The 27,917-nt window shown below is 36.1% G+C and overlaps 1 protein-coding gene across 1 annotated transcript in view; it reads right to left on the bottom strand.

The window, feature by feature from the left end:
- Positions 1 to 27,917, bottom strand: part of DPP10 (dipeptidyl peptidase like 10) — a gene marked incomplete at both ends in the record, with an annotated part of 196,804 nt that overhangs the window by 25,980 nt on the left and 142,907 nt on the right. Inside the window, 5 exons of the mRNA XM_079538808.1 lie at positions 11 to 49; positions 2,084 to 2,207; positions 9,211 to 9,308; positions 11,896 to 12,050; positions 15,523 to 15,643. Of these exons, the coding sequence (XP_079394934.1) occupies positions 11 to 49; positions 2,084 to 2,207; positions 9,211 to 9,308; positions 11,896 to 12,050; positions 15,523 to 15,643 (537 nt within the window). The remainder of the gene's footprint in view (positions 1 to 10; positions 50 to 2,083; positions 2,208 to 9,210; positions 9,309 to 11,895; positions 12,051 to 15,522; positions 15,644 to 27,917) is intronic.

Below are 27,917 nucleotides of genomic sequence, written 5' to 3'. Positions count from 1 at the left end.
TATACCATACCTGTTTAGGAACCCAAAGTTCTGACTGCATTTCATATTTCTGTAACAGAAGAAATAGCATTTATGGCCTCAAGCCATTTTGTGGGTTTTTTTTCCTACAGTGCTACAGTTGTCACATTTCTTTTTTGGCACTTACATTGAAACAAATGATAATTTAATTCAAAAGTCAGTTTCTTTATTCTGAGTTTTTGGTAGAACACCACTGGGGACCAAAGAATGCCTTTTTCAATCCCTTTTGATTAGCTATCAAGATGCTTTATGCATGTGGTTCTATTTGGTTTTTAGCTCTAGATATCATCTGACAAGTGGATATTTTAGGGTCCTCCATCAATACTAGGCAAACAGCCAGCATCAAGCTCAAAATGAGAGATCTTTTCAAATCACAATCCCTTGTTTCAATGGGTTGCAGTGTGGCATTAAGCAAAAAGAAAAAAATAAATGCAAAGGGTGGTTTTTAATGGTCATGCTCATATTTCAAATTGTGCCATCTTAAAAAACAGACAAATACAAAAACTCACAAATAGTTGTCATGCATGTGTTGGAAAAAAAATAGAATAGAATATATGTCAACCGCTGTAAATTGTCACGGTCACACTGAAGTAATCAATATTTATTAGCTATAGATAAATACATCCGTAAATACATGGCCTGAAAATGAAATTCTATGGCTGCTATAAAACTGGCTCCATACAGTACTTTCTGGAATTTCAGAACGTGCAAAATGCTAAAAATAAATAATTAAAGGTTCACAGTTGCAATGAAATGGCATGAGGAAAGCTTGCATTTTCACACAATTGCTCTTGCTCACCCATCATTTCATCCCAGCATAGGCACTGCCCAGGGTTACAAACTGAGCCCTGGCCAAGCTGTGCTCGCTGCACTGCTCGCTCACCTACAAGGTTCTCCTCTGCACTTCATTTATTTTGGAGTGGAATTTCACTCCATCCCTCTCCTCCATATTATCTCCTGGGCTCCCTGGATACCTACTTCACATAAGTCCACTGATCTTGGAGCACATTAAGCTTTCCTTTCAGAAGGGACTGCTCACAGTGACTTGTGATTAATTCTTTTAAAAAAAAATAAAGGAACCAGGCAGCAACCCAACCAGCAAATTTCATAATCTAACACATAGAATGAGGACTAACTCTCAGATTACAAGTCAGGATAAGCAACCTGCACTATTCAAAAGTACTGCACATAAGCAACGAGCTCAGAAATGATCCCTAACACTCTAACACAATGGACTTCAGTAGCAGACCCTGATAAGAAATTTTTGACTCAAAAGCCAACCTACACTAATCACCCATAATCATTTTTACTTCAAAAGCCTTTGTTGTTACTGATATGAGCATGTACAGATAATACTTATACTTCCAATTTGTTCTAGGAAGAAACTGTGACTCAGAACGGGAAAACAGCCAGTTGCATTTAAGATACAAGATTGAAAATGGAGAGAAGGAATTCAGGAATTTAAGAAGTCAAAGCCTGGGTCAAAGAATGTCAAGAGTCTGCACTCAAGAAGAAAAACATATTTCAGCTTGGTTTACTCTCAAAACGAAAACATCTCTGTTGCTTTTGTATTGCTTTTTTTTTTTTTTTTTTTTTTTTTTTTCCTGAAGTTACTTAATTTTGCTGCTGAATTGGTAAGAATTATCAGAAATTTACATGTTTTCTTAAGAGTATGTAAACTGTGAGAGCCAGAAAGATTTAAAATGAAAATCTGTAAGGGGAGAGAGCAGAGATCAGCAACATGAAAATATCCAAAGGAAGACAAGCTTGCTACTGTACTAGCTATATCCATAGTATATGATGTTCAGCAACTGCAGTTTCCACTGATGCTAATGAATGAACAAAGTTGAGTAATTCTGAAAACGTCACTCAAACTTGCTAATTGCATGAAATCATTTAACCAGATTCAGAATGTCCTCACATCCATTTCCTCCCTGTTGACTAATTACACTCAGCTTGCAACTACAGCATCTGCAAACCGATTTCTGAAAATCTTTTTCTGAATATGAAAACAAAATGCAGGAAGAAAACTTGAAAAGAAAACTTAGAGAGCAATCTGACTTACCCTGCTGCAAGCGCCAGTCGTTGTTTCACAGACTGTAAGGATGGAGATATTCTGGGGTCTATTTAACCATCTCACCACAGCCTTGGTGTTGCTTACCCAGTTCACCATGGTGACGTAGTATTCCCTAAACAGACAATAAAATCACAATGTTCATATCAGTCCTGCTTCAGATTAAACATTCAAAAAAAATACAGAAAATATACAGAATAAAAAAGTACATGAAGACTTGTACTTCATGACAAGATCAGCACTATGGGATGGGGATGGGGAAAATAACCCCAAATGCCCAATATCTGTTCCTGGAGGCACTGGGCAGAAAGGCTCAATCCCAGCCTGCTGTTCCCATTCCCCTGGGATAACTGTATTCCATCAGCACCTTCTTCTCAGCCATTGGTAAGGCATAAACTGTTCCAACTGGGAAACATTAGCCTACGAGGTATATGTCTGTGAACACACATAAGCACTTGCCAGTCAACTTAAAAACTGATACGAAATTCTGACAGAAGCCAGTATTTTCCCATAACAAACACCCTCAGAATATATACGTTTCTGTAAAAGAACCCAGCTCAGAAAAAAAGGTCTGCAAGTTTATAGAGAAGCTGAGACTGCTTTAAAATGTCACTTGCTATAAAATATCAAGGATTTAACAATGAGACCTCTGCGGAAAAGAATCCAGCTGAGCTACAGGCAACAGTGGTGATAACCTGTTTGGAAACTCAGCCCCACTTGAAAACAAGGGTCATCATTTGCATACAACTAGTTTTTTAATCTAATACCAAGGGAGATCTCATTATGTTTTGACAACACATATTTAATTATGCATTCAAAAGATATCTTACTAGTTCAAAATGCTGAGCAGTGCCAGCAGCAAAGCTGAGTCCAACTCTGATACTGAGTGCAGGAGTCAGCAATTCCCTGCAGTCAACCAGCCTATAAGGTGCTCTCTGGTAGCAACACAGCTGAACAACCCAACACACACAACTTGATTTTAGCTTTTATTTTTTTGCTTTTAGTTAAATAAATATTTTCACATGCAGGTACTGGAATGATAACTGGACACAGTGACTTCAGGCATACTGTGAGTCTGTTTTTTGTTTGTTTGTTTGAAAATTGTTTCAAATCCTTATCAAGGAGAAAAATGTACACCAAAACAACACAAGATCTAACATAAGGCTCTGTGACAAAGCCAACAAAGCAAGGATCCAACATACAATCCAAGTGCAACACCAGACCTCGGGTAATTGCTTCCCCAGAGCAGAACTCAAGAACTGCATGCCTTTCCCTTTACATACAGGAGCCTGAAGACAGCCAAAAGGAAATGTTCAAAATACATCTATAAGAACAGCTTCTCTCCATGTACTTCAGCACCAAGACAGCATCCACTGTCCCCAGTGTCTGATTATTCCAGAACCAAATTCTACAAAATAGAGCCCGACCTGCTCCATTTGAAAACATCTGCAGGGAGGGATGGAAACAAGAGATTTAATCATTTGGAAAGCAGCTGATATAGTAATTAATAGTACAAATCAAACTATAACCCCATCTTCCATCAAGGACATAAACTCCATGATCACTGAGGCGAAAGCAAAAGATCATTTAAAAACTTCTTTTTTCTCCCCTCCCATCAACTCTGCATAATAAATTCAAACTTCACTACATTATGACTTGTTTATGAGGAGTGCAGTACAGTGTAACAACATATATCCTTCCAAAATTATACTGCCTCCAAGTAATATTCCTTTGTAATTCAGAACAGACATACTGCACAAACATATACAGGGTAGCAGCACTGTTGTAGGCCAACACATGTAGCATAGTCATAAGTTTGTAGGAGAAAAAACATGTTTTATTAGACTATATCACAGAGGTGCAGTATGGCAGAGATATAACCCAGTTTCAGTATTCAATTGGCCTAATCAGAGATGACCTTACCCTCTTGGCTCTCACTCAAAATATCTTTTCACCCCACTCCCAGCTTTCTTCTCCCAGCACACTGTTCTCATATCAGAGACACTGTAATATGAATCAAGGCAATCATAAAACCTATTTGCTAGTACTCATCTCCTCTATCCCTGGACCATCTAACTCTAAGCATAACCATCAAAACCCCTGACTGTCAATAAAACTTCATTCAATCCTTACCTCACAGACCTGTGGTTTTTCTTTTAGCCAGTCTACGTTTCATATCTAATCACATTTTCATCTCAATATTTTAGGGTCTCTTCCCCATCATCTACTCTAAGTCTTTTTCCTTCCTGAATTCAAAGCAGTAAGCTTTCTTTTTCACACTACAAAAGCAGACAGAAATCTCTGAAAATAGAGAAAAACTGAACACATTATGTGTGTTGCAGAGGTGCAGGTGACATCCTGGAGCCTGATGGAGACAGAGGATATTCAGTGAGAGGTGTGAGGAAAACAAATGCTTTTCCTGAGTATATGGCAGTAATATTTTTCTTTTTGAAGGCTTGCAACTTGGTGAAATCTGGGTTTATTTCTCAGTGCTGATAAAAACATGTTAGATATCAAAAATGCTTATCATCTTTTGCCAGGCCTGTACACCTGAATTTTTTTAATCTTCCTTTCTTATTGAATGTTTTCCATTTATTTTGATTATCTCAGTTGATATGCACTCCTGGGGAGGCAGTTGAGCATTTTTCTAAAATATTTATCATTACTGAAGGATATTCAGCACACCTTGTTTCACTTGTACATGCAGAGAGATATATGCACATTTTGCTAACTGCTGTTTGTAAGTTCTCAACAAAGTCAGCAGAGGCAATAAGCTGAACAAAGCAAAGGGATTTGCACTGCATTATGCTGGAAGCATAGTTACAGTCCTAATTAAGTTTGAACATCAGATACTTAAATTTAAAATAGCCTTGAGCTAACACAAGAAAAAAAAAAGTTTTAAAAATAGGAAACAGCAATGAATGAAAGGAATCTTACTTTCATTGGTGGTATTAATAGACTTGGACAATAAGGATAGTGGGGTTTATCTTAACAAAGCCAAACCACTACATCCTACTTGTTTGCTGGCAAGTTGTTGAGAAACAGAAACTCAAACAGTGCACAATGCTCTAAAATATTTGCTATATTCTTAAATTATTTTCATTGTAGTATATTGAAAACTGTATTTACAGATGCTAATAAAAAATGCCATTCTCAAAAGCCCATGTGAAAAATTTAACACAAATGGTTTCATGGTGTGCAAAGTAGTGAAGATAACTGCAGTTAGCATTTTGGCATGCTGCTTGCTGTAGGCACACATTGATGAACTGTAGCCTTCCACTCGGACTATTTCGTCCATGGCGCCCTTTCCGTGGGTGCCAGCAGCCACCACAGCCAGGCCACGTAGCCTCACTCCCCATCTAATCACAGCCTCAGACCCAGCCTAGCCATGGTGATGGTCATCTGCTGCACCCTAGCCCAGCCATGAGCCCCCACGGGATAGCTGTGCCAGGCTTGGTTCTGCCCCCTTTGCAGAACTTGCATTTCTTCCCATTGAACAGGGATGGGAATAATCCATGAGTATCTTGGCACTGAGCAGGAAAGCTTCAATAAAATAAACCCCATGAATATACTTTTATCCTGGAGGCTTTGACTGAATATATTAGAGCCACTTGATAAAAGGTGCAGTAATGCATAAATCCTTTGCATTAACCTTGTGAGATAGGTATTGCTCTTGCACAGTTATAGAAGAGAGGAGGGACAGAAGCTTGAAAGAAGTGACTAGACAGCATGTCTAAGAACAGCTGAAAACGAAACCTTGTTTTCTTAATACAAAACTGCCCCCTGCATCTTTTCCACTTGAGTTAGAAGTAAATAAGATTTCTATCCCATTGCAAGGCTCAGACAAACTGGCTGCAGGAGGTACAGAAACTTTTTCAGAATCAAAAGCTTATTTCAAGCTAGAAGTGTATAAAGCATCCAAATAATTCTGTTGATTTGGAAATGCGTAGGTAATTAAAAAAAAAAAAAAAAGAGAGATTTTAAAGATTGTTATTTAAATTTATGTTAACTCAATTTCCTAAGTATTTCCAGTTCCATTACAAAACATTAATTAAAATCAATCAAAATGATTGAAATATGAAAACAGGATGTGGTCATCTACCTTTTTTAGGCTTTCAAGCAGTATTGGAAAAAAATAAGAAAAAAGATTGACTTAATTTATTAAAGTGCCTTTTAAAACTACCTGGTCAGCAGTGACTGGAAATACTGCAGTCAATGCAGTTTGCTCACTATGAGAGCAGAGAAAGGAAGCAGCAGATGACCCCTACACTGAGAGACTTTCAAGAACCAGCGTAGAAATAATTTTTCATGCATTGCTTTAAATAAATTTCTCCACAGACTAAAACTTTACGGAGTAAAATTAAAAATATTTTTGCTTTCTTTCTTTCAGAAGAACTTGAATGAAAATTGAGAAGTATTACCAATTACATTCTTAGAATCCTCACAAGCAGTAAATGACAGTAGAGCATTGAACTGACTCAATCTTACACCGTAAGAACAGAGAAAGAGGTTTCTGCTTTCAGAGGTCCCACACTGCAGAGTTGGGCAGGGTTGAGAAGATGAACATTACTTTTTGGGGTTATAAATAACTGAAACCACTTTCCCTATCCCTTTATGCATGGGATTATATCTCTCCTATAATAGCAATTGGTGATGACGTGAGCAATATGCATCTTCACAATGCGTCAATCATGAAAGATCTTTAAAGCTCTGATAGTCCTCCTTACTATTCAATTGTGAAATGCTACTATTATATATTTAACTAATGACTCCACAATGAATTGAATAGAAAGGCAGTGAAAAAGACTTGACTGCTGAGTACAGCCAATGCTTTTCTTCAAAAATACGATAATTAAAAAAAACCTTCCCCAAAATTATAAGATTTCCACTGTAGAAAGGCCTGCTCAGAGGCCATTCCTCATACCAGCATACATATTAACACATGGATATATGTGGGTATGCATATACACATTTGATGACCTATGTGATTATTGTCAATTACTCAAAACCAGAGCTAAAATGTAAAATTCTCAGACTATCTGGCTCATATCTATGCAACTTTCCTATATTTTATAGCACAGATATTATGCCCTGATAGCTAAAATGAAGATAAAGCTAATTTTTTCCAGGCTTACATAGTTTTAACTAGCCTTCTGATACATCATAGAATCATTTAGGTTGGAAAAGATCTCAAAGATCACCAAGTCCAGTGATCAACTCATCACCACCATACCACTAACCATGTCCCTCAGTGCCACATCTCCACGGTTCTTGAACACCTCCAGGGACAGTGACTCCACCACCACCCTGCGCAGCTCATTGCAACGCCTTAACACTCTTGAAAGAAGTATTACAGAAATTTAAAGGAATGGCACTGTGTAACAGAGAGAGCAGAGAACATTATCTTCACCAAGGACTCAAAACTCTGGGGAAGATGCCACTCAGGCTCACACCAGAAATTCTACAAACTGAGTTAGACTTTAGCTTCATGACGCAAATAATACTATTTAAGATATCAGTGTTTGCCTGTTTTATTCTATCTTTGTTTTCAACAAATCAGGCAGAAAGAATGAAACCTAAAAATCTAAAATGAAACCATTACATTTTCAAGATTATCTTTTTCTTGGTGGTTTACACAGTGCTTCCTCATTTCACATCTTCACATCTTTAAACAATAAAACAATTTTAATGCTCTTTAAGCAAGTGAAGATGCTAACCTTGGTAGCAGGGAATCTCTTCCAAATCTCATACAGGCACTCATTAGTGAGGGGCTAATAAACAGCAGGAGATTTTGTTGTTTCTGAGCACCAATAGAAAGAAAATACTTCAAAATGCACAATGCAGTAAAATAATTCTCTCCACGAACACAATCAGTCAGCATTCCCGCTGACACAAATAATTACAAGGCATAATTCACTACTAAATTATTCCTGCACTAATTTCGGATACCTCAATTTGGAAGAGAGCTGAGGACAGCTTGAAGTTGGTATTGATGGTTGTGAATCACTACCCACCATTAACTTCTAGATTGTTTTGGAAACCATCTTTTCTCGGAACTGCAAGAACAACCCAGACACAGCGTTTTTTTTTAGAAATACATGTCTTCAAAGCCAATCTTTCTATTCTCTTTTCTTCTCCACCCAGTAATGCCCTCAGAGAAGAGGGAAGTGGCACATCTCTGCCCTTAGACTGCAGCTGTATCTGCACTATAGCAACTCTTTATTACCATAACCTACACCATATAACAGTTTAGGGCTAGAAGACCACTAACATGTGCACTGAAACCACAGTGGGAATTTCAACAGGACAACTGTAATTGCCAAATTGGAATAACCCTAAGGGAAGAAATGGAAATTTTCTTGCCCTTAAGGAAAAGTTTCAAGTGATCTCCAATGAGTACAGGTAAACCAGGAGCTCACCTTAAGATAGTAACTTTATCAGGAGGGTTACCAGTTGCAGCCAGTCCTAAAATCAAAAGGACCATTACATTAGCTTAGTGGTCCTAAACATAATTTCTTCTAATGACCTTCCTATCAAGCACAGACACAGCACAGTCCTTCTTAGTCTGTGTGACCTGATGGCATTGCTTCTCCCCCTGCCACCTCCTTGCATCTGTGAACTGTGGGGAAAACTATTTCCATAACCTAGTACATTTGACAAGTTTAAGATATTCATCTCTAAATGATAGAACATCCTGGCAACATGTTCTATGCATTAATAGTACATGTCTGTGTTCTGTAATTTCATTTCAGAAACAGAAACCAACAAGTTGGCTCACAGCAAGAAAGGTTACAAATGAATGCCACGGCAAGCACAGAGCAGCATTTGGACCTCTTGACTCCATCTTAGTATTCCTAATTTCACATATTCCAAGAGAAATGAAGCATCTCAGAGCACTGGAAATGAGCAAATTCCAGATCCTTGAGTTTTTTTAAGAGGAGCAAATCATATAGTATTGTACTTGATCTCACTGTCTTTATGCCCAGCTGTGAGAACAAGGTCAACTGTGTTCCAGCAAAATACAAGAGTTGTGCTGAAGTAAAAATGGCAATCAGTAGCCTGAGAGACAGTTACGTTAAATCAAACACAAGTTTCACCAAATAGTGAAATTAAAATACCTTGATTTAAAGCTGTCAGGTGGCATCAGTTCCAGTGTATGCGCTGGTCCGTACAGATTAACTACAAACAGCTTTACTGTTGGGTTTGTTTGACCTGCCTTTGAAAAAAAGAAAACAGGAGTTTTAGAGGTACTGAATGAATCAGTGGCAGCTAAAATAGACTTGCTCATTAGCATAATAAAGTATGTTTACAATAACGAGAAAGCTCTTTAATTTTAAAACTGAATTTCACAGCCATACAAGTCACACAGATAAAGATATTAAGTATTAATTTTATAATCCTCTTGTTGTCCCTCAGTGATGGCAGCCCTCCGGTGCAGGGTAAGGGGACAAAGTTGGAAGTGCATTGGTCAGTTCCTAAAAGAGCAGCCAGCTCCAGATTCCAGCAGTCTTTTCCAGCCCCTACCGTTCTTCCAAAAAGCTACATAACTCTATCTGACACAGCATTCCTCCTCTTCCTCCCCTCCCTTCTCTTTCATCACCATTTTCTCTAGGTCTTCCTGACTTGCTGAGAAGGAGATCTCTACTTTTGGCACTGCACAGGATTCTGTGTTCATAAGACAAAAAAACAAAACAACAAAGAACACTTCTTATTGAAAAAGAGAAATAAAATGGTAGTTTGATATACATCCACTGGGAAGAGTCTGATAAAACTTGAGTATCTATAAGAAGCCAAGACTCATGCTACTCTTGGTAACATGGAACATTATTATGGGACATTCTTGAGAAAAGACTGGTGACAGAAAGCCAAGGTATATAAAACTAGCAAGTAGATACCGCTAGTCCCATACCAATCTCCCTGCAATATCATATTCAAGCTTATTTTTTCTGTAAGCCACAAAACACTACCCAGCCTTTTTAGGATATTGGGAATGACAAGTGTGTATTTCAATGGGAATGACTTTGATATACTGGAAGGACAAAGTGAAGTCATTGATATTTGGCTTTAATCATATTAATCTATAAAGCAGTACATTGGACTCTTCAAAGGGACATTTAGAAGTAAAAAAGGGCTTGGCTGAAATATACCTCCGCATTTTTTCTTTAGAAATCAGATTTTTCTCAAAATATAGGCAGTCTGAATGCGGTGTCTATTTCTAAGTGATACGAGGAAGAAGAAGGTGGTATTTGTGTATTTTTACTATTGCTAAGACATTTAAATTGACTCTTGGAATTTATTTCCTTCTCATAAAGTTTTACATCTGCCTGAAAGCAAATACAATCTTTCAAAGGCATTCTCAATATGGAAGCAGCTTACACAAATGCAGAACTGTGGAAGAAAATGACAGATCAAGTCCTTTGGTCACAAATATCTCCTATAAGTCTGTATATGCAACATGTACACAGAAGTGCCTGTTCCAATACTCACAAATACACGTGGGTTTCATTTTATTTTTTAATCACAATTATACATTTCTCGAATGGTTTTATTCTACATAAGATCCAACCTTTTTTTCATCTCTGATGCTGTACCACAAGATTCATTACAAATTAATGATGTTTAATGGGTAGCTAGATTGACATTAAATAGACACATTAAATAAAGAAATGTTATTTCATTAATGAGATTACTAGAATAGTACTGTGCATCACTGTTATGCTGAACTGCTAATCAAGTGGAATTCCCATTTCTTGTTTACAAAGCTCATTTTTTAGAAATATCATTACATTTTTTTCTTTTCTCTGTCACTCAAGGCCTTTTGTCAGTGAAAGCATGTGAACTACTTCTAAAAATGTTATTGCTTTATTATTTCAGAGTATTATTTCATAGCACACATTATATATCATACACACCGTTGTTCCATAGTACATGTTGCAATCTGTTTCTCCACCCATTACGAACAAAGACATCTCCAAAAATTGGCAGCAAGAATAGGGTTAGAGCAATATTATTTCAAAATTCCCAATGAATTTCCCTTGAAATTTCAAAGGAGTACCATACACAGAGACTTATGTCTCATAGAAGAAGGAAACTCATGCACTTTAAAATTATATGTAAGACAAACAAAACCTGTCAAGTTGGAAGATAATATCAGCATTGGAACTTATCAGAATAATGATGACTAAGGAGGCGTTTGATCAAGAAACTCCCAGAAACTGAGGAGCAAATTCAGACATCATCCCTTCCTGAACTGCTCTGTTATTTTCCAACATAAACCTAAAAATCTTTCTCTACAAGTTCTCAAAATCAGTGACAGTGCATGTGTATGCATAAATATATACATATATATACATAGATATATACATCTATAAATATATACATATCATATGTATATAATATAAATTATACAACATATATCAAATATTATATGATACATATATCATATATATACATATTTTAATTTATTATTATTTTACTTAATATGACAGCATCCTTTTTCCTGTGCAGTCCTACATTTTATGTTCGTAACATAAGTAACAGAAGTGGTGCATTGACTTTAGCATGCAATATACTGAGGATGAAATTGCTATGAATCATTCTGTCTTCTGCTCCCACACCTGATAATTTCCTTCTAGCATTAAGTGTTACAGTCTACTAGAAAAAAACATTTAATTAATATTTCCTGAAAAGCAATGTGAACCAAGTCAGCTTCTACTGCCCTCCAGAGACGCTCCGCTCCTTTCATACAGAACACCACTGCACAGGAAATAGGAGGGTATGGACTACAGTTGTATTTATCTTACCTTAGGGTATGGATACTGCTTTGCTTTTGGATATAGGCCTCCAGTAAATCGGGGAATAACCATGCTAGGAACCAGGGAGTCATTTATGGTCAGGAATGCCAATCTTTCACCGTCTGGAGACCACCAGTGGGCAATATGAGAATGGAGAAGTTCCTCTGCAAAAACAGATCGCCTTAGCATCGTAACAGTAAGTACTTCAAACTTCCCAGCTCATCCAGTTGCCATTGATTTATTCTTTCTGTGGCTACTTGAAACGTGTCTGTTTTAATTCCCCTAATTTCACATTATACTGAATGAATGTTTGGATAAGAAGGCATAGGAAAAGATCAAACTTGACCCATCTTCCTCAAATGAATACTTTCACTGACATCAATACATTATTGTAATGTGAAAGATAAATGTAATTGTCATATGTTTAGTTCTGTTGCATTTCATTACATGTTTAATTAATTTTTAAATGTTTTGGACAACTTTAATTGAGAGTTCTTTTAGAACTGACAATCTGCTTTCTTCTTTAATATGAAATTTTATTATGCCTGATTTTCTCTGCGTGCAGATCTTCACACATTGCACTTATGTAATGATTTTTGGGGTGCAATATTTGGGAGCTTTTAGGGTCAGTTTAGTTTAATTTAGGTTTTTTTGTTTTGTTTTGTTTTTTGTTTTTTTTTTTAATCTAACTTTTCCAAAATAGTTTTAAAAACTTATTTTAAATCCAAATTTTGATTTTAATCCAAATTCTATTTGCCAAATAAAAATCATTCTCTAAATGTAATGCAGTGTTTTCTTGTATTTATTGTCATTGTGTTTCATACTAGGAATTAAGAACAGAAGCACTCACAGAAGCAGCACATACAACTGGAATACCAATAAAGCAGCCTGCAACCAATTCCAAATTCACCCTGTACAGGTCATTTGTCTTCCAACTGTGAAAAGACTTGGATGTTTTTTGTTATGTATTTGATAACTCTTTTTTTGCAAGTATTTTGTATTTAAATTTGAAGAACATGACTGGAAAACTAATTGAGAATAACATAGTAACCAGAATAGAAGTCTGACAGCATACATAATTTAAGAATCTACCTACAAAGCTCACTTGAATTGTCAAAGGACACTCTCCAGGACACAAATCAGATTCTGAAAGGATTGAAGTGCCTGAATGAGTTGAATCCTCTAGGGAAGGAGCAACAAAGCCCAAAGCTATCTTCAAAGTTGTATATTCTGGGTCACGTTTCTGCTCCCACACTGCATATCTAAAGCCTTTTACATAGGTGACCAACAGAGAATGAATGGGGTACATCAGACAGCAAAAATCATAATTGAGCTTGCTTTAATTATTGTAATAGTGAAATCATTTAATAATTGTGTTTGTATTCAAACTAGGTTATTCACACAAAGATATTTTCATATGTGTCAGTATGAAGGATGGGCACACAGAGAGAAGCAGAAGCCTAACCCCAAATAACATCACTGCCACTATTGAGCTGGCTGCTGTTCTTTCCAAGTTCAACCACTTTCTTCCTCTGTTCATTGTGAAATGTCTACAGCTTAAAGGAAAAGTCATTTGTTTTACCAACAGCTTCTCTTATCTTTAAGACAAATGAAGTTACAGAAAAGCTACATCAATCTACTTTAGATACTGCTTGATACACTGACAAACTGAAAAAAAAAAAAAAAAAAAAGTATTGACTATTGGCATGCGTCAAGGAAAAGTTTAGTTTTGCTTCTCATTAGTTCTCTCAGGTGTAGATCTTGCTAACGCAGAACTCCAAACTACATAAAATTCAATACTCACACACTGAAATATGCCTTAAACTTCTATTTGTATAATTCTCAGCCAGGATCTACTCCATACTTTCCAGACAGTTCTGATAAAAGGCTTGGCAAATACCAATCAGTTGCATCAGGTAACCTCCTGTGATCTCTTCTAGCCTGATTCATTTTTCAATATCCTTATAATCCTTTGCAGACCAAAAAGATTTATTTTTATAAAGAATCTCATGCTGCATTTTGTTCTACAAACTAGAGCTTTAAGATGATCCTTCAGTATACAGCATTCACGGCAGCTCCATTCTGCACCAAAAGGAGAACAGAAAACACAGGCTTGCCCTCTCCAGTGCTGGTGCCCCCAAGTGCATGCAGAATGGGCTCAAAGTTGCCCTGTTGCATCCATGAATATGACAAAATGTATGAACACAGGAAAACACTGGAAAACATTCACTGCAAGTGGCTAACTATCAAATACACGCAAAGGGATGCAAACTACTATTCTAATTTTAGAGCTTACTTGAACAGAAAGCAAAACTTGGCAGTTTTCAAAGCTGTCTATGTGAGCTATCTTCTCATAACTACTCAGATGCCAAGAGGTACAGACAACATCATTTCTGAGGGCTCCACTAACGTGTCTTATTATCCTGTGCACCACCATTCTTAAAAAACACTCTGCCCTGCAAAACTCTACTTACAATAAGTAAGATACTTAAGGTAACCGAGCATTTAACACACCCTATTAATCTATAAAATTGAGTCCCAGAGTACCACAGAAAAAATAATTGATGTGTGTATTAATTTAAATTTCTTGTATCAAGGCTAGATAACCTCCTCCAAACTTTTTTATTTATATTAAAGCATTTCAGGTGCAGAGAGAAACCCTGGATAAATAAATATACCTGTACAGAAGGTATCTTCAGAAGTTGGGAGATAACACAGACTGAACTGTCCACTGCATTTTGGCACTGCTTATCAGCAACAGCACACTTTCAGAGAATCAGAATATCCTGAGCTGGAAGGGACCCTTAAGGATAATCTAAGTCCAAGTCCTGGAGTCTATTCTGAGTTGCTTTAAATAAAATTAGCAGTTGCTGCTGAGGTAGCACTAATGGCAGCACTAAAAACTTGCCATATCATTCAAATTGGATTCAAGTATCTTAGAGACAAATGCAATCTTACTGCCTGCTTTCTGGGGCTGGAGTCTCTTGCAGGTCATGCTAATGCCAAATACTGAACACTGAAGAATTCACAGCTAAAAAAGCGTTGCACCAGATGACCTTCTGATATGTATCCAGCAGTAAAGAAGGAAAATATAGACAAGTCTATCTCTATGCTGTGATTTGTCTGTCTCCAGTGAGGATGTTTTAATTTTAAATGGACTGGCACAGTTGTTCACACAAGCGTCAAACTGACTCCTATCCCTCTTTAACTGTGTGCAAATCTAGATAGCCTCAAAGGTATAAATGGAGTGATTCTAAATAAACAAAATATACAGGGTGTTTAGTTTTATTTGAATAGCTCTATTTGAAACGTCAGCTCCACTGAAGTAGGCAGTGAAAACCCACTGTTTTTAGGATTTCACTACTATGTATATTTTTAACACACCATATAACATTCATTGTTCAGCTGACACAGTTTAGTTGAAAATAAATTCCTCTTTCTCATGAAGTATTGTTATATGCAAAACACTACTCAATACAAAGTATGAATAGATACAAAGGCAATCTTGCAAGAAAATGAGAAGACAAAGGAGCAAAAGCAACATGAGAGAGCATTTTCTGAAATAGATTTTTGCTGCTGGTTCTGTACAAGAACCTCTCATCTGTTTTAATAAACATAAATATCTGTCTGGCTTACCTTCATATAACCAGTCTGCAATTCCATTAAAAATAATTCCTTCTCTTCCCGAAGATGTCAGGCGCAATGAGCTGCTCTTTACATCAGGCTGGTAGTAGATGTTATTTTCAAAAATATAAATCTGGATGAGGTAAGAGGGAAGGAAAGAGAAAAGAACATTTTCTTTGATATAAATGAATGCTCAGCAAACAATACACAATTTTCTCAGGCTCAGTACAGTCAACAGAATCATTCATCATGAGTTTCCTCTGACATGGGCTACATATTTCCTTTTATTATCAATTTGGACAAAGCATGCAAACTTTTAATACTCATGCTAGGCCAAATTCTTCCTTTGAAATAAGTTTTTGCAGTTGGAATGCTTTTATTCAGTTTAAGAAAAACTACTGCATTCCTCAGAATGATAGAGGAGGCCAGTTTTATAATAGTTGAATAAATTTTAAAAAATCCACTTATCCCACTTCATCTAATAAAATCTTCTGTCTTTGTAGCCAAGAAATTAGACATAGCTCTGCAAGTACATATAGTACAGTACATACATAATAAATGTAAGCTGTAGCTTTGTATCAGAGTGGAAGCTTACTGAGAGAAGCAAAACTAAGTCACACACTGCTGTATCACCACCTTTCTCCCATCCACAAGGAGACCTTTAAGCACTTCACTGCCACACACTTTGGGTATGCAATATCACAAATTTCTTCTCTTCATTTTCCCGTGGATGAGTTAATAACAAATAAACACCTGATTTGGGCTTTTTTTCCATTCCTGTGAAACTACAACTGTTACATATGTCTTTGCACAGCTTAACAATGGAATCAATCTAATACTGATATTACACTAAAAGAAAAAGGAACTAGTAGAACAACAGAAGTAATATACAGTACAAAATTTGCGTAACAACATTTAATCATTGTATGCTGATGTATGGAGTCGCAGGGGCAGCTAATATGAAGTAGATGTATTTCCACCGAAGAGCATTTTAAAAGCCTAGTCATTTATTATTCCCTCATACTTCTACAAACAAATGATTTATGGGAAAATACTAACATGAGAGATAAGTACTATTATTGCTGTTACTGCTGTTCATTCCTCCTCTAAATTAGTATGTGAAATTGATTTCCCTCTGAGACCTCAAACTAATGGCATTTCTTGATATCTAATAGTAGCCACTTCATGATTCCACTGCATAAAGCAATAAAGCTGAGATTTTTCATCCCATGAGCACTGCAATGATTTCACCATTCCTTTGAATAGAGGGTGACTTGGGATAGTTATCAGTAAATCAGAACTATGCAGGGAGATCAAAACAGAAGTAAAAATACTTGATCCAGTTTGAATAATCCAAATGTTATTCTAACTATAGTTTAATAAACAATATTTGATGTAGTTGAGAATTTATGGAAGCTGATGTGATTCAGCATTCATGCCAGGAGAAAGCAAAGAATAGAGAACTCTGGAGGTATCAGATTTTTGAATTAATACTGACAAATGTTTCTTGTCAATATATATATTTCAATATATATTTCCACACTCAAAGTTGTTTCTTTTTCCCTTAGATAAAAGGAAAAGTAGAAGTAATAACAAGGAATGGTTAATTACCTCGCTGTGCAAAATAAAATAATTTATCCCAGCACTCTCTATTAAAGCGATTTCAAAATATTAATACCAAACTAAATTACAGATAGCATAGGCAATGCAAAGCACTATATTGATCACTGCTTAGTAAGGAGCAATTTTTTACAGCTGACAATCTCATCAATCTCATTTTAACAACTGCTTTCAGAAGATTACAAAAACACTTCCTTGATCAAATGATTCTATTTTATTTAAGTTTCTTTTAGTAACGAGCTCTAACTATTTAATTTTTCAAGATTATAAGTATCACTTTGCCATTTGCCACATCAAGCCAACAAACCGCCATTTAAACCAGCAGGAATGGATACATGCATGCTGTCGACAAAAGAGCTGCCAAGCCCTGAAGGCAGGCACCCATTCATGACCATATTAAAGTGTTCATTGATTATTATTTATCTCCTTCACCTCTTGGGAGTAAGGACTTGGAGTTAAGCTGCCAATTTGTGCTAGTAAACCAAATCAGGTTGCAGATCTGCAACAGGAGTGATGGCATCATGATGAAGGCTACCAGCAGTGGCTTGAGAGGCTCTTTGCTCTACTGTCTGCAAATCCAAGCTCCAAATTTGTTTAGCCCAACTAGGTAAAAAGATTTTGTATAGCCATGGAAAACAATCCCCGATCTTACATTTCTGCCAAATATGGTATGTCACATACTACCCTAAAAACCCTGAAATTGTAATGGATCACCATTCGAAACTGGTTTTGTTCACAAGACACAAATAGATTTCGCTTGCTTTGAACATCCAACACTACATTAGGGACCAAAAGAAGAGGAAGTCTTTCAACATCATCGTCAAATTCCCTCCCCCTCAAACACCAAGGTTTATTTTTTTATATATTTCATCAGAATATGCTTTCAAGCTTTCCTTTCAGAACAGAAAAACTAGGTTGAAATTTTGTTTAAGGAGGCAGCTGTGGCTGCTGATTTGTTGCAGTATGGCAAAACACTGAAGATGAATTTTTGAGCCATTTTCCCCAAGTTTGGTCTTTCAAATTGTGTGAACGACAGAGTAAGTAGCTGGACAAGAACTCAGACAACTACTTTTCCTACAACAGAAGTTTAAACTGTCAAATACTGACAGGCACATAGCAAATCACAACACTGGGATAAGAGTTACTGATCAAAACAGAAGAAATATTCTTTGACCAGAATCTTGCAGATACATGTGCCTAAAATCCTGACTTAAAAAAGTGAACCCAAACATTTCCAGGTGAGACTTTCACATACTTAATCACTTTGTATACATTATTTTGGGCAATGAACCAAACCAAAAATTTATCTCGTTAATCTAAATTCACTCAGATTAGGGAGCAAGTAAAACTAAAAGGTTTTTTTTTAGTACTTTTTCTTAATACCACCTTCAACCAAGACAGTGGTGAGGTCTTGGCACAGTTGTGGCCGCCCCATCCCTGGAGGTGCTTGACTACAGATTGGATGGGCCCTGGGCAGTCTGATCTGGTGTTTGGCACCAGTGGTTGGCAACCCTGTCCACAGCAGGAGGGTGGGAAACAGGTATCTTGGAGGTTCGTTCCAACCCAAGCTATTCTATGATTCTGTACATTTATTTTTTTTTTTTTTTATTACTACATCATAAGTGTTAAAATGTTCATAGTAACTACTGAATCTTCCAACATTACTAAAAGGAGGAGCTGCTAACTGCGTATCAACCAGCTACTCTCAGGAACACATCAGTGGCTTTGTGCCCAAAATGCTTTCATAGCTTTTTGGCATGATGACAAGAAAACAAATTGAAAAAGGCATAAAGTGGAACTGGGCTATGCTATCTTAGAAATTATTATTATAATTTTTTTTTTTTTTTTTAACCTTCTCACTAATTACTCCCCAAGCATTTCTAAACAATTTCCAATTATTTTTATCTAGGATCTTTTGCTAATAATGCTCTAAAATGGTGTAAACATCAAAATCAATGATCTTCAAAATTACGTGACTGTATTCTTAGACATTTAGCAGAGCTAAATACATCAACCTCAAAAACAAGTGTCAAACAAAACCACAGTATTTCTTTAATTATTTGAATAACTCCTTTCTGTACGAATATTTCGGACTAGTGAGAAATTAATTCTTGATCACCTTTATTTCAACTGACTGGGAAGGATGAGAAGCTCTGCTTGCTCTGGTATTCTACTTACTGCACCAATCTTCCCCTTTCTTTCACATCTGTCAGACTCTGAACTATTCATTCAAAAACCATCTTCTAAACTAATTTCTATTTGTTGCTTGCAATGTTTCACAATTGCATGTTTTTATTTAAATGACAGAATACAACTTTATTTTTCACTTTAGGTTCACTGCTGAAGTACAGGCATAACCACATTCCTACAAGATAACCTATAAGCAGCAGATAAGTTTTTTACTCACCAGTTAGACAACAGCAGAAGTGTGTCCAGAGCTGTGTGGAGGTACAATTGCTTACTGTGAGCAAGAGCAGTAATGGAGCAGGGCTTTAAGCTCTGCAAGGGGGAGCAGCTCCTCTACCAACAGCTGCCAAAAAACTGGCAGTTGAGAGAGACACTCCTGGGTAACATACATACATAAATATAAACGCTTATAAATATATTTTAAAATGCATATAAATATAGGTATAATGTAATGTCACTGATGTCCCCAATACAAATAAAACCCTTTTTTGGGTGTAGAAGCAACTCACCCATGACACAATGAACATATATTTTTACCTACTTAAAAAGAAAACAAAAACAAAAAACACCGCAAAGCAGCAACAGTATCTGTCATAGAATTACCATTGCAACTAAAAGACCTGGCTTGCCATCTTCTCTACCACCCTTCAATATCCTTGAAAGCCCTGACAAATGCATTCTTTTTCTAATAGAGCTACAGACTGTGTTACTTTTAGTCGTAGTGTAATGTTTGTTCTCTTCTATTCAAACAGATGCTTTCTTGCCATCTATGATTTCACTTACTATACCCTTGGGATTTACAGACTTTAACTGGGATTGCCAGACCATTATTATACCCACTGTTACAGAAGATAAGTACTCCTTTCTGCCCTTTTCCCTCGACTTAATGCCATTCAGTTGAAGCAGCTTTCTACTGAAGAACGAGGTGTACTTAAAATGATATTTCTGTGTATTGATGCAACAGAAATGTAACTTCTGGTTTCCTCTCACAGGGGGAAAAAATTATTTTGGTAAGAAAACACTTTCTGAAGTTATTCAGAAGAACTGGACATACAGAAACAAAGTGGAACAGTTATTTTTTTATACCCAGTTAGAAGATCCATAATGGCAATCCAAATATCCTGGTCCACAATGAAGCAAGCTCCTTTATAGCCAAGAGCCATGGGGCATGTGCTGCACTGAGCACAGAAACCCTTCAAGATCTTCATTTTGTTGCAAGAAAGAAATGTCTTTTTAATTTTTCTGTGATGAAGTGGTCATTTAGCTCATCTCCTCCTGCAGGTTGAGACTTGGATAATTCCAATCATCCATGTAAAAAGTTCTATACTAACACAAAGAATTTCCTTACTGTAAGAGTGATGGAGCACTAGAACAGGCTGCCCAGTCAGGTTGTGTAGCCTCCGCTGGAGATATTCAAGACCATCCTGGATGCTTTTCTGTACAATCTACTATAAGGAAACAGTTTTAGCAGGGAGTTAGGGCAGATGATTTCCAGAGATCTCTTCCACTACAATTCTGTGAAACTGCCAAACTAAGTGCTGGTGCAGGAGCAACTCAAATGACTCATGATAAGGTATACTGCAGGCACGTAAGAATGATAGATGCACCACCATCCTGCTTGTGATGATGCTCTGCACATGTTTATATATGTTGGAGGAAGATAGGCATTGATTTACCATTCCACATATATGAAACTGAGAGCCAGTGTATACCAAAACCACTTGGGAAAAGAATCTGAATTCCAGGAATGCTTTGCACACTTTGGAAAAGTAGCAAGGTAGAAGCCTGCCATTCTTGTTCATGGAAATGAGCTGAGCAAGAAACTCTATGGAAATGAACTGGGACACTCTCATACTGAGAAACTAGCAAAAGACAAGATAAGAAACTGTTACCCCCCCCAAAATTATAGTAAATTTGGTCGTTATTCTGTTAATGTCTTTCTAATAGATCATGCAGATATCCCCAGAGCCAAAGAGAATCGCTATGTTTTGGATAATATAAAACAGGAAAGTGACTTACTAAGCTTCCACGAGTGTGAATTTTAGATGGTTAGAGTATTCACTAGTGACTGTGCCCACTGTGATCATGCTGACTTCTTGCTGTATCCTTTTTCACCTCACAATTTTTCTATTCAGATAATGCATGTTGCAGGAGGACAATTTCAAGGCAGGCTTAGTGGAACTGTATTGCAAAATAGCTTTGTTGTATCTCTTTTCCTGATGTTGCATCTGTTGTCTATTTGGAATGTGAGCTCCCATGAAAAGCAATTGCAAGCTTCAATGTTTGATACATTTTGCAGTACAACTGCTTTGAACATCACCAGTAGTATGGAATGACTGACCCTCACAGCATTTATTTATTTTGCAGGACCGTCTATACACGTATAACATTTTCTGAGCAGTTCATCTCCAGCTTGCTCCAGCTCTTACTCCGCAGTTCCATGTGCACCATGATCAACTAAATTACACAGACAAAAGGCACAGCAGGTAAAATCAGCTATTTAAGAGAAGTGAAGAAGTGTAGCATTAGGCAAAAATCTACCCTCACATAATATGTGTCAAAATCATCAGACACACTGCAAACAAGGCATGAAGCAAATCAAAATTAATAACAAAATGATTATAATTACAAGCAATAGTAACTATATTCATTCTTAAAGGTAACAATTTTCTAAAGATTATGATTGATCGAGGCAGGAACTTTCACTGGGGGAGCCTTTTAATCCTTTTGATTATGTTGCAATTAAAGAACAAAGAAAGCAGCTGTTGATCACTACGAAACACAGGGACATCAAAACATACAACCCAACGTCATACACAGTCTTTTTTTTTCCTTTTGTCAGTTGCAATATGTTAACCATATTTTGCTAGTAACCAAGATACCATGCATGGCATGAAGAACAGAACACAGAAGCACAACCTCTCTGCTATCGAGATTAATGCTACTGCATCACAGTAACGTGTTAGCACTACCATTTCTGAGCAACTGCAAACAATCCACAAGGCTATTATATTTAATTACAATTTAGAACACTTATAAATGTACTGTAAACAACAGCAGGTACGCACTCATAATGTAGCTAAAAGATTAGTTATCACTAACACAGAATATGCCAGGGCTGAACTCACAGGATATTAGAAATTCTACAATAACTCTCATGTTTACATCCTCGCTTTCCAATAAAATTGAGGAAGCACTGCCCTTTCTTTTTTTGATACATGTTAATTAAGATGCCTTTCCAATGATATCAGAATATGACATTCACTAAAATCCATCCCATTTTGTGGTATAAGACTTCAGTGGTTTTTTTGTTGTTGTTGTTTTTCAGTTGGTTTTGATAGCAAATATAAATTGACTAAATGAATACATTAATGATCCACAGCTATAGGTTTGCCTGCAGTGCTTTTGTGTGGATTTCAGAGTTTGTGAAAATGCAATCTGCAATAAATCCTGCTACTTCATCTTCCCCAATTCTGATTTAGCAAAAGAGTACAATCAGATTTTGATCTCTCTTCTCCTTGACTGTATATTTAGTTTTCCTGGGTGACTGTATCTAAAGAATTTTATACTTCTGTTTCTGCATTACCAAAAGGTATGCAATTTTCACACAAGAAGTACAGCAGTCCTATTTTACGAGCCATTGGAACTGCAGTTAATATTAGCTAACAGAATTAAGTGTGAACATTCAGATACAGTTTGTTACACATACACGTTGAACAACTGGATACTCTAGATGAGAGGGAAGCACTTCTGCTTTCTTTGCTCCCTGCAGGCTGCTATGAAGACAAATCCCAGTGTTTGCTCTTACCAAACGTCTGCATCTATGTCTATTCGTACTCCTCATTGAGTGAACTGTGTGTAAATATATATAAACAAATAAACAAATATAGAAAAATAATTGGCTTTCTAGCATGACAATATGGCAGATTTCCAATATATTTGCTTACGAAACAGTTACAGATACAAAAGTGAATACACAAGTTCATTTACATGCGTGCATGTTTTAGATACTGACTTACACATTAGTTGCATTCTAAAGTTGTGACAGCAGAACAAGAATCAGGAAGTGAGAAGACATCTTTTATTGTGAAAATCCGGGAGAGGGAAGGATAAACATCTTTTATCTCCACTCTCATATTATTCTATATACTCTGTATGTACTCTGTACTCTATATATACTATAGAGATGTTGGGCCTTTTACTGTTTCACATGAAAAACTGTAGCAGAGGAATAATGCCCCTATAAAACATGATTTTCTCATTATTCCTTCACATCTTTCAGATGGTGCCAAGTAGCTATCTTCACAAAGGGCTAGCAATATCTAACCTTTACCACTTGAAATCTTAAAGTTACCTTTGATACCAGGACACATTCATTGCATTTCACTAAGCAATTAAGTGACAAAGCAACTTCTGTGCTCAGCAACGCCTTGCTTCCACTCCTAAATGTCCATGCTCTTTACAGCTCTCAAAAACTATAAGAAATACACCCAATCTTTGATAAAAATGTATTTTTATCTGTTTGCCCAAATGGCATACTCCACTTCCTTTTTTTTCTGAGATGCAGAAAAATTATTTCATACTGAGTATCATTTTTGAAACCAGAGAGCACGCATTTAGCACTTATCTTCTCCAACTCTATTTTTAAATGAAGGGGCACTTAATAATAGAAGATGGAAATTAGATCTGTAGAATACTTTCAGAGAAACTAATCATTCAGTTTTTTTGAGTTTAATAATTTAGATGGAAAGGCAAAGAATAGCTACTTTTTACAATGCTGGTTTGAGAAATTTAAGCGCAAATTCAATGTTTAGCAGTAGATTACTGAAGAATATAGTTTCACTAAACTATCAGGTAATTGATTCTTATGTGAAGAGAAATATTATATTTCTTCTGTTAAACAGAGATCCTAAAAAACAGAATCAGTTTAGGAAGAAAAAATAAAAGAAGCAAAGACCTTTTTCAAGTATGCTAGTAAGTCTTCCATATAATTTCATAACAGCATCTGACCATTTAGTATATTTTATCTAAGAAGTTTCCCAGATGAAATCTAAAATTATGGATAGAAATATTTGGAAAAGAAAATAGATTCACAGAATCTTAAGAGTATCCTGAATTGGAAAATACCCACATGTATCATCCAGCCCAACTCTTGGCTTCAAAAAGGATCACCTGGAATCCAACTCATAGTTCTGAGAGCAATGTCCAAATGCTCTTTAAACTCTGTCAGGCTGGGGCTGTGACCACTGCCCTGTGGAGCCTGTTCCAGTGCCCAACCAACTTCCCAGTGGGTTTTTAAAATAACAATAATCATACTTAAGTTTAATATCATATTAAAATGTTCTTGTTTATTTCTAGTTTTCAAAATAAATTGAAGATGACATATTCCTCTCAGTTTTACTGCCATTTGCCTCATTAGCATCACGAGCAAAAGGGAAGATGAAATAAAACCTTGACATTTCCATATGTCATTTTAAGCTATTTACATTAAAATACTTCAAGTCCAAAGATCAAAAGAATTTGAAAGTAAAAACAGATTAAATATATTTATTTAAGACTTACTTAAGTAGCGTTAATTAAGCTTCTACTTGGCTCACGAACACTGAGATATTTTCTTCCTCATTTGCAAACACCGGATTTTTGCCAGGAGGGGGTGCCAAGGACCAACAGCATTTATTATGCACAAACACAAACATATCCCAGAAAGTTACCCTCATTTTTACAGAAATGTTGTTTTGAACTTTGATAGAACAAATTGTAAATGAAGCTTTTAGCAAATCCTGGTTCTTAAAGAATCTGCTCAGCAAGGCATGTGTCCAGCACAGTCCCACTAACTCCTTATTTACCAAAATTAGCTTTGTGGTCAAATGGCAAACAATATAACATCAGAAAACTATTTTTTTTTTTTTCCTGCAGTATCAACTAAAACAGTATTCTAACACAATAAATAAATAAGGCAGTAAGGAATTGTCACAAGTCCAAAGGGTGCTTTCATTTTGGCAGGGCTATAAATGTTGACAAGAAGAGAAGATAAAATGGATTTCCAAGCAGTACAGCTTTGACAATGCTGAATGACAATAAAGCAGGGGGTTCTTGAATTAGTGTGTTTATTTTTGATAATAAAATCAAGTTTGTCTTTATTTTGTTAAAAGTTTCCTTTTGTCTGGTTTTACATAGTTTTAATATAAAGTGAGGTCCTTTTCCTTCAGTTTTTCTTCTTTCTCTCATTTTCTTTTTGTAAATACTTCAGCTACAAGATACACAGAAATAGTATTTAGATCTAGCACACTTTTAACACATTCAAAAGACTGTATTTTAAAGAATATGACCTCGGAAACAGTCCTCAAAAATAACAGCTATATGACATTAAAATGCATTAACTCATTAGACAAAAGTGTGCCTCTTTAGTTATGATTATCCTTTCCAATATTGGAACAAGAGGGAAAATTTGTTCTCTAATATTTTATACATTTTCCAAAATTTGATGAGAGCAACTTGAACCCACAGTTCAGCTGCAGTCAACAAATCATTCATTGTGTGTAAAAGATAATAGATAATTCTACACAATGAGGAGTTAAATTGTGTTAAAGCATAATAAAAGCTCATCTTCAGTTCTACCATTTAATAATGCTTTCCTGTTGATGGCATCAATTTTTGATGAAGAAAGCTATCAAGCTTCTACAAAGTTATTTATTTTTTAGTATTCTAGAGAGCTAAACCATATGCTTTATTTCTGCCATTTTAAAATATGGATTTATTTACAAATAAGCATTCATACATAACTAAATCTACCATTATTTATGCTTATCCAACAGTTCCTTTCACAATCACATAGTATATCATAAGAATAATAAGCTCAGTTCAATAAATAACATAAAATACCTACTGTAAATACAAAGGCAAAGTGATTTAGATGGATAGAAGTGAATAGAAAGAACGTCATATAAAATAAACATGTGCCACCTAGAGTGAAATTAAGGTGTCAACTATGCAAAACTTTTTCTTAAAAGATCAGACAAACTGAAGACCTTCTAGCCGCACATCACTGATTGCTACTTTAAGTAATCTTTCTGGTGACAGACAATAAAAACTATCCATATTGCATCAAGTGCTCTAGAGGAACACTGTATCTCTCATAGGAAACCGCGTATTTTGGAAATAGATTTTACATTCAGACTTCTAGTATGTCTCACTGAATAAACAGAGACAGCTTTCTCCTGCTGTCCAGTGCTTCCAACCCTGCCTCCATGCCAGGTGCAGCATGGAGTCATTTGCTACAAAGTACTGGAGCAGACATTGAATAAGAATAGGGTATTTTGAAAACAGCAACATTCTCCTCCTTGGTAAGGCCTTCCTGCCACATGTAGGATATCTTTCTCAGACACATGTGGCGAGTTCTCTAATCAAGTAAACAAGAGATAGATAAATATTGATGAAATCAGTTAGGTATTTACTTGTGCTGTTTTATGTTCCCTGGAATTATTTGGCTAAACTTCATGTTCAGCAAATATGACAAACACTTAACAACTACATAAAAAAATCCCTAACATATCAAAATACACAGAAATAGTATTTAGATCTAGCACACTTTTAACACATTCAAAACACTGTATTTTAAAGAATATGACCTTGGAAACAGTCCTCAAAAATAACAGCTATGTGACATTAAAATGCATTAACTCATTAGACAAAAGTTTGCTCTCCCAAAAGGCAGTTTTAATTTTACACTAAAATGTCATGACTCAAACAGCAGATGTTTCTCTGAGCTTTTCTCTTAATCTTTACAGAATCCACTACTCTAGCTAAAGAGCAAGAAACAGTTGATTCAACTGCACGTGTTATCCCAAACTATTTCATCAAGGACCAGTCATAGCACCAAGTTAGTGAAAACTGGAACGGTTCTACTCTTTTTCATTTCAGAGGTCTACCTCAACATGAATGCTGAAGTTCAAGGGTAATTTGGCAATGCACATCTGTCATTTAGAAACCACCTTTTGCCATATAAATAGCTTCAAGAGAACACTCTTGTGAAAGATTCTCATCAAAGTGACCCTAAGTATGCTGCCATTGCAAGTTTACATCTATATAGCAATACCTGGTATCATTGAGAGTGCACAGATTTTGTGTTTTAATCAAAGATACAAATTTCTGATTCTGCAGACCATATGGCACCATAAAGCCTCAGAATCAGGAAAAGATATTTTTAAAGCATGACATTAACTTTACTAGGACATTAAAAAGAAAAGCAATATTATCTTCATCAAAGTATAAATTACGATTTTTCAATTTTGCATGATTTAGACGGGACCTAAAAAAGACTGGTTACTTTCTTTCTTTTTCCAGTTCTGAGACTTAATAGGATACAATCTCTGCTTGTATGTAAAGTTATTCATACCTATTTCCAGTATGACAATCTAGGTAAAACAGATCCAGTGTTATTCTGATTTCTTATTTTTTTCTGAAGCTTTTGATAGTTAAGTCTGTCCCTGTCCTTAAGACAAACCTCAGGAAAACAAAAAATTCACATCTCAGTAATCACCGCATGTACTTCTAGTTGCACTTTAGATTAGAGAATAGTACAGAAAAAGTCTTACAAATAG

This window comes from Tetrao urogallus (assembly GCF_951394365.1).
Source record: "Tetrao urogallus genome assembly, chromosome: 8".
Lineage (NCBI taxonomy): Eukaryota > Metazoa > Chordata > Aves > Galliformes > Phasianidae > Tetrao > Tetrao urogallus.
The sequence above is the reverse complement of the archived record's forward strand: the minus strand, read 5'-3'. Positions and strand labels throughout refer to the sequence as shown.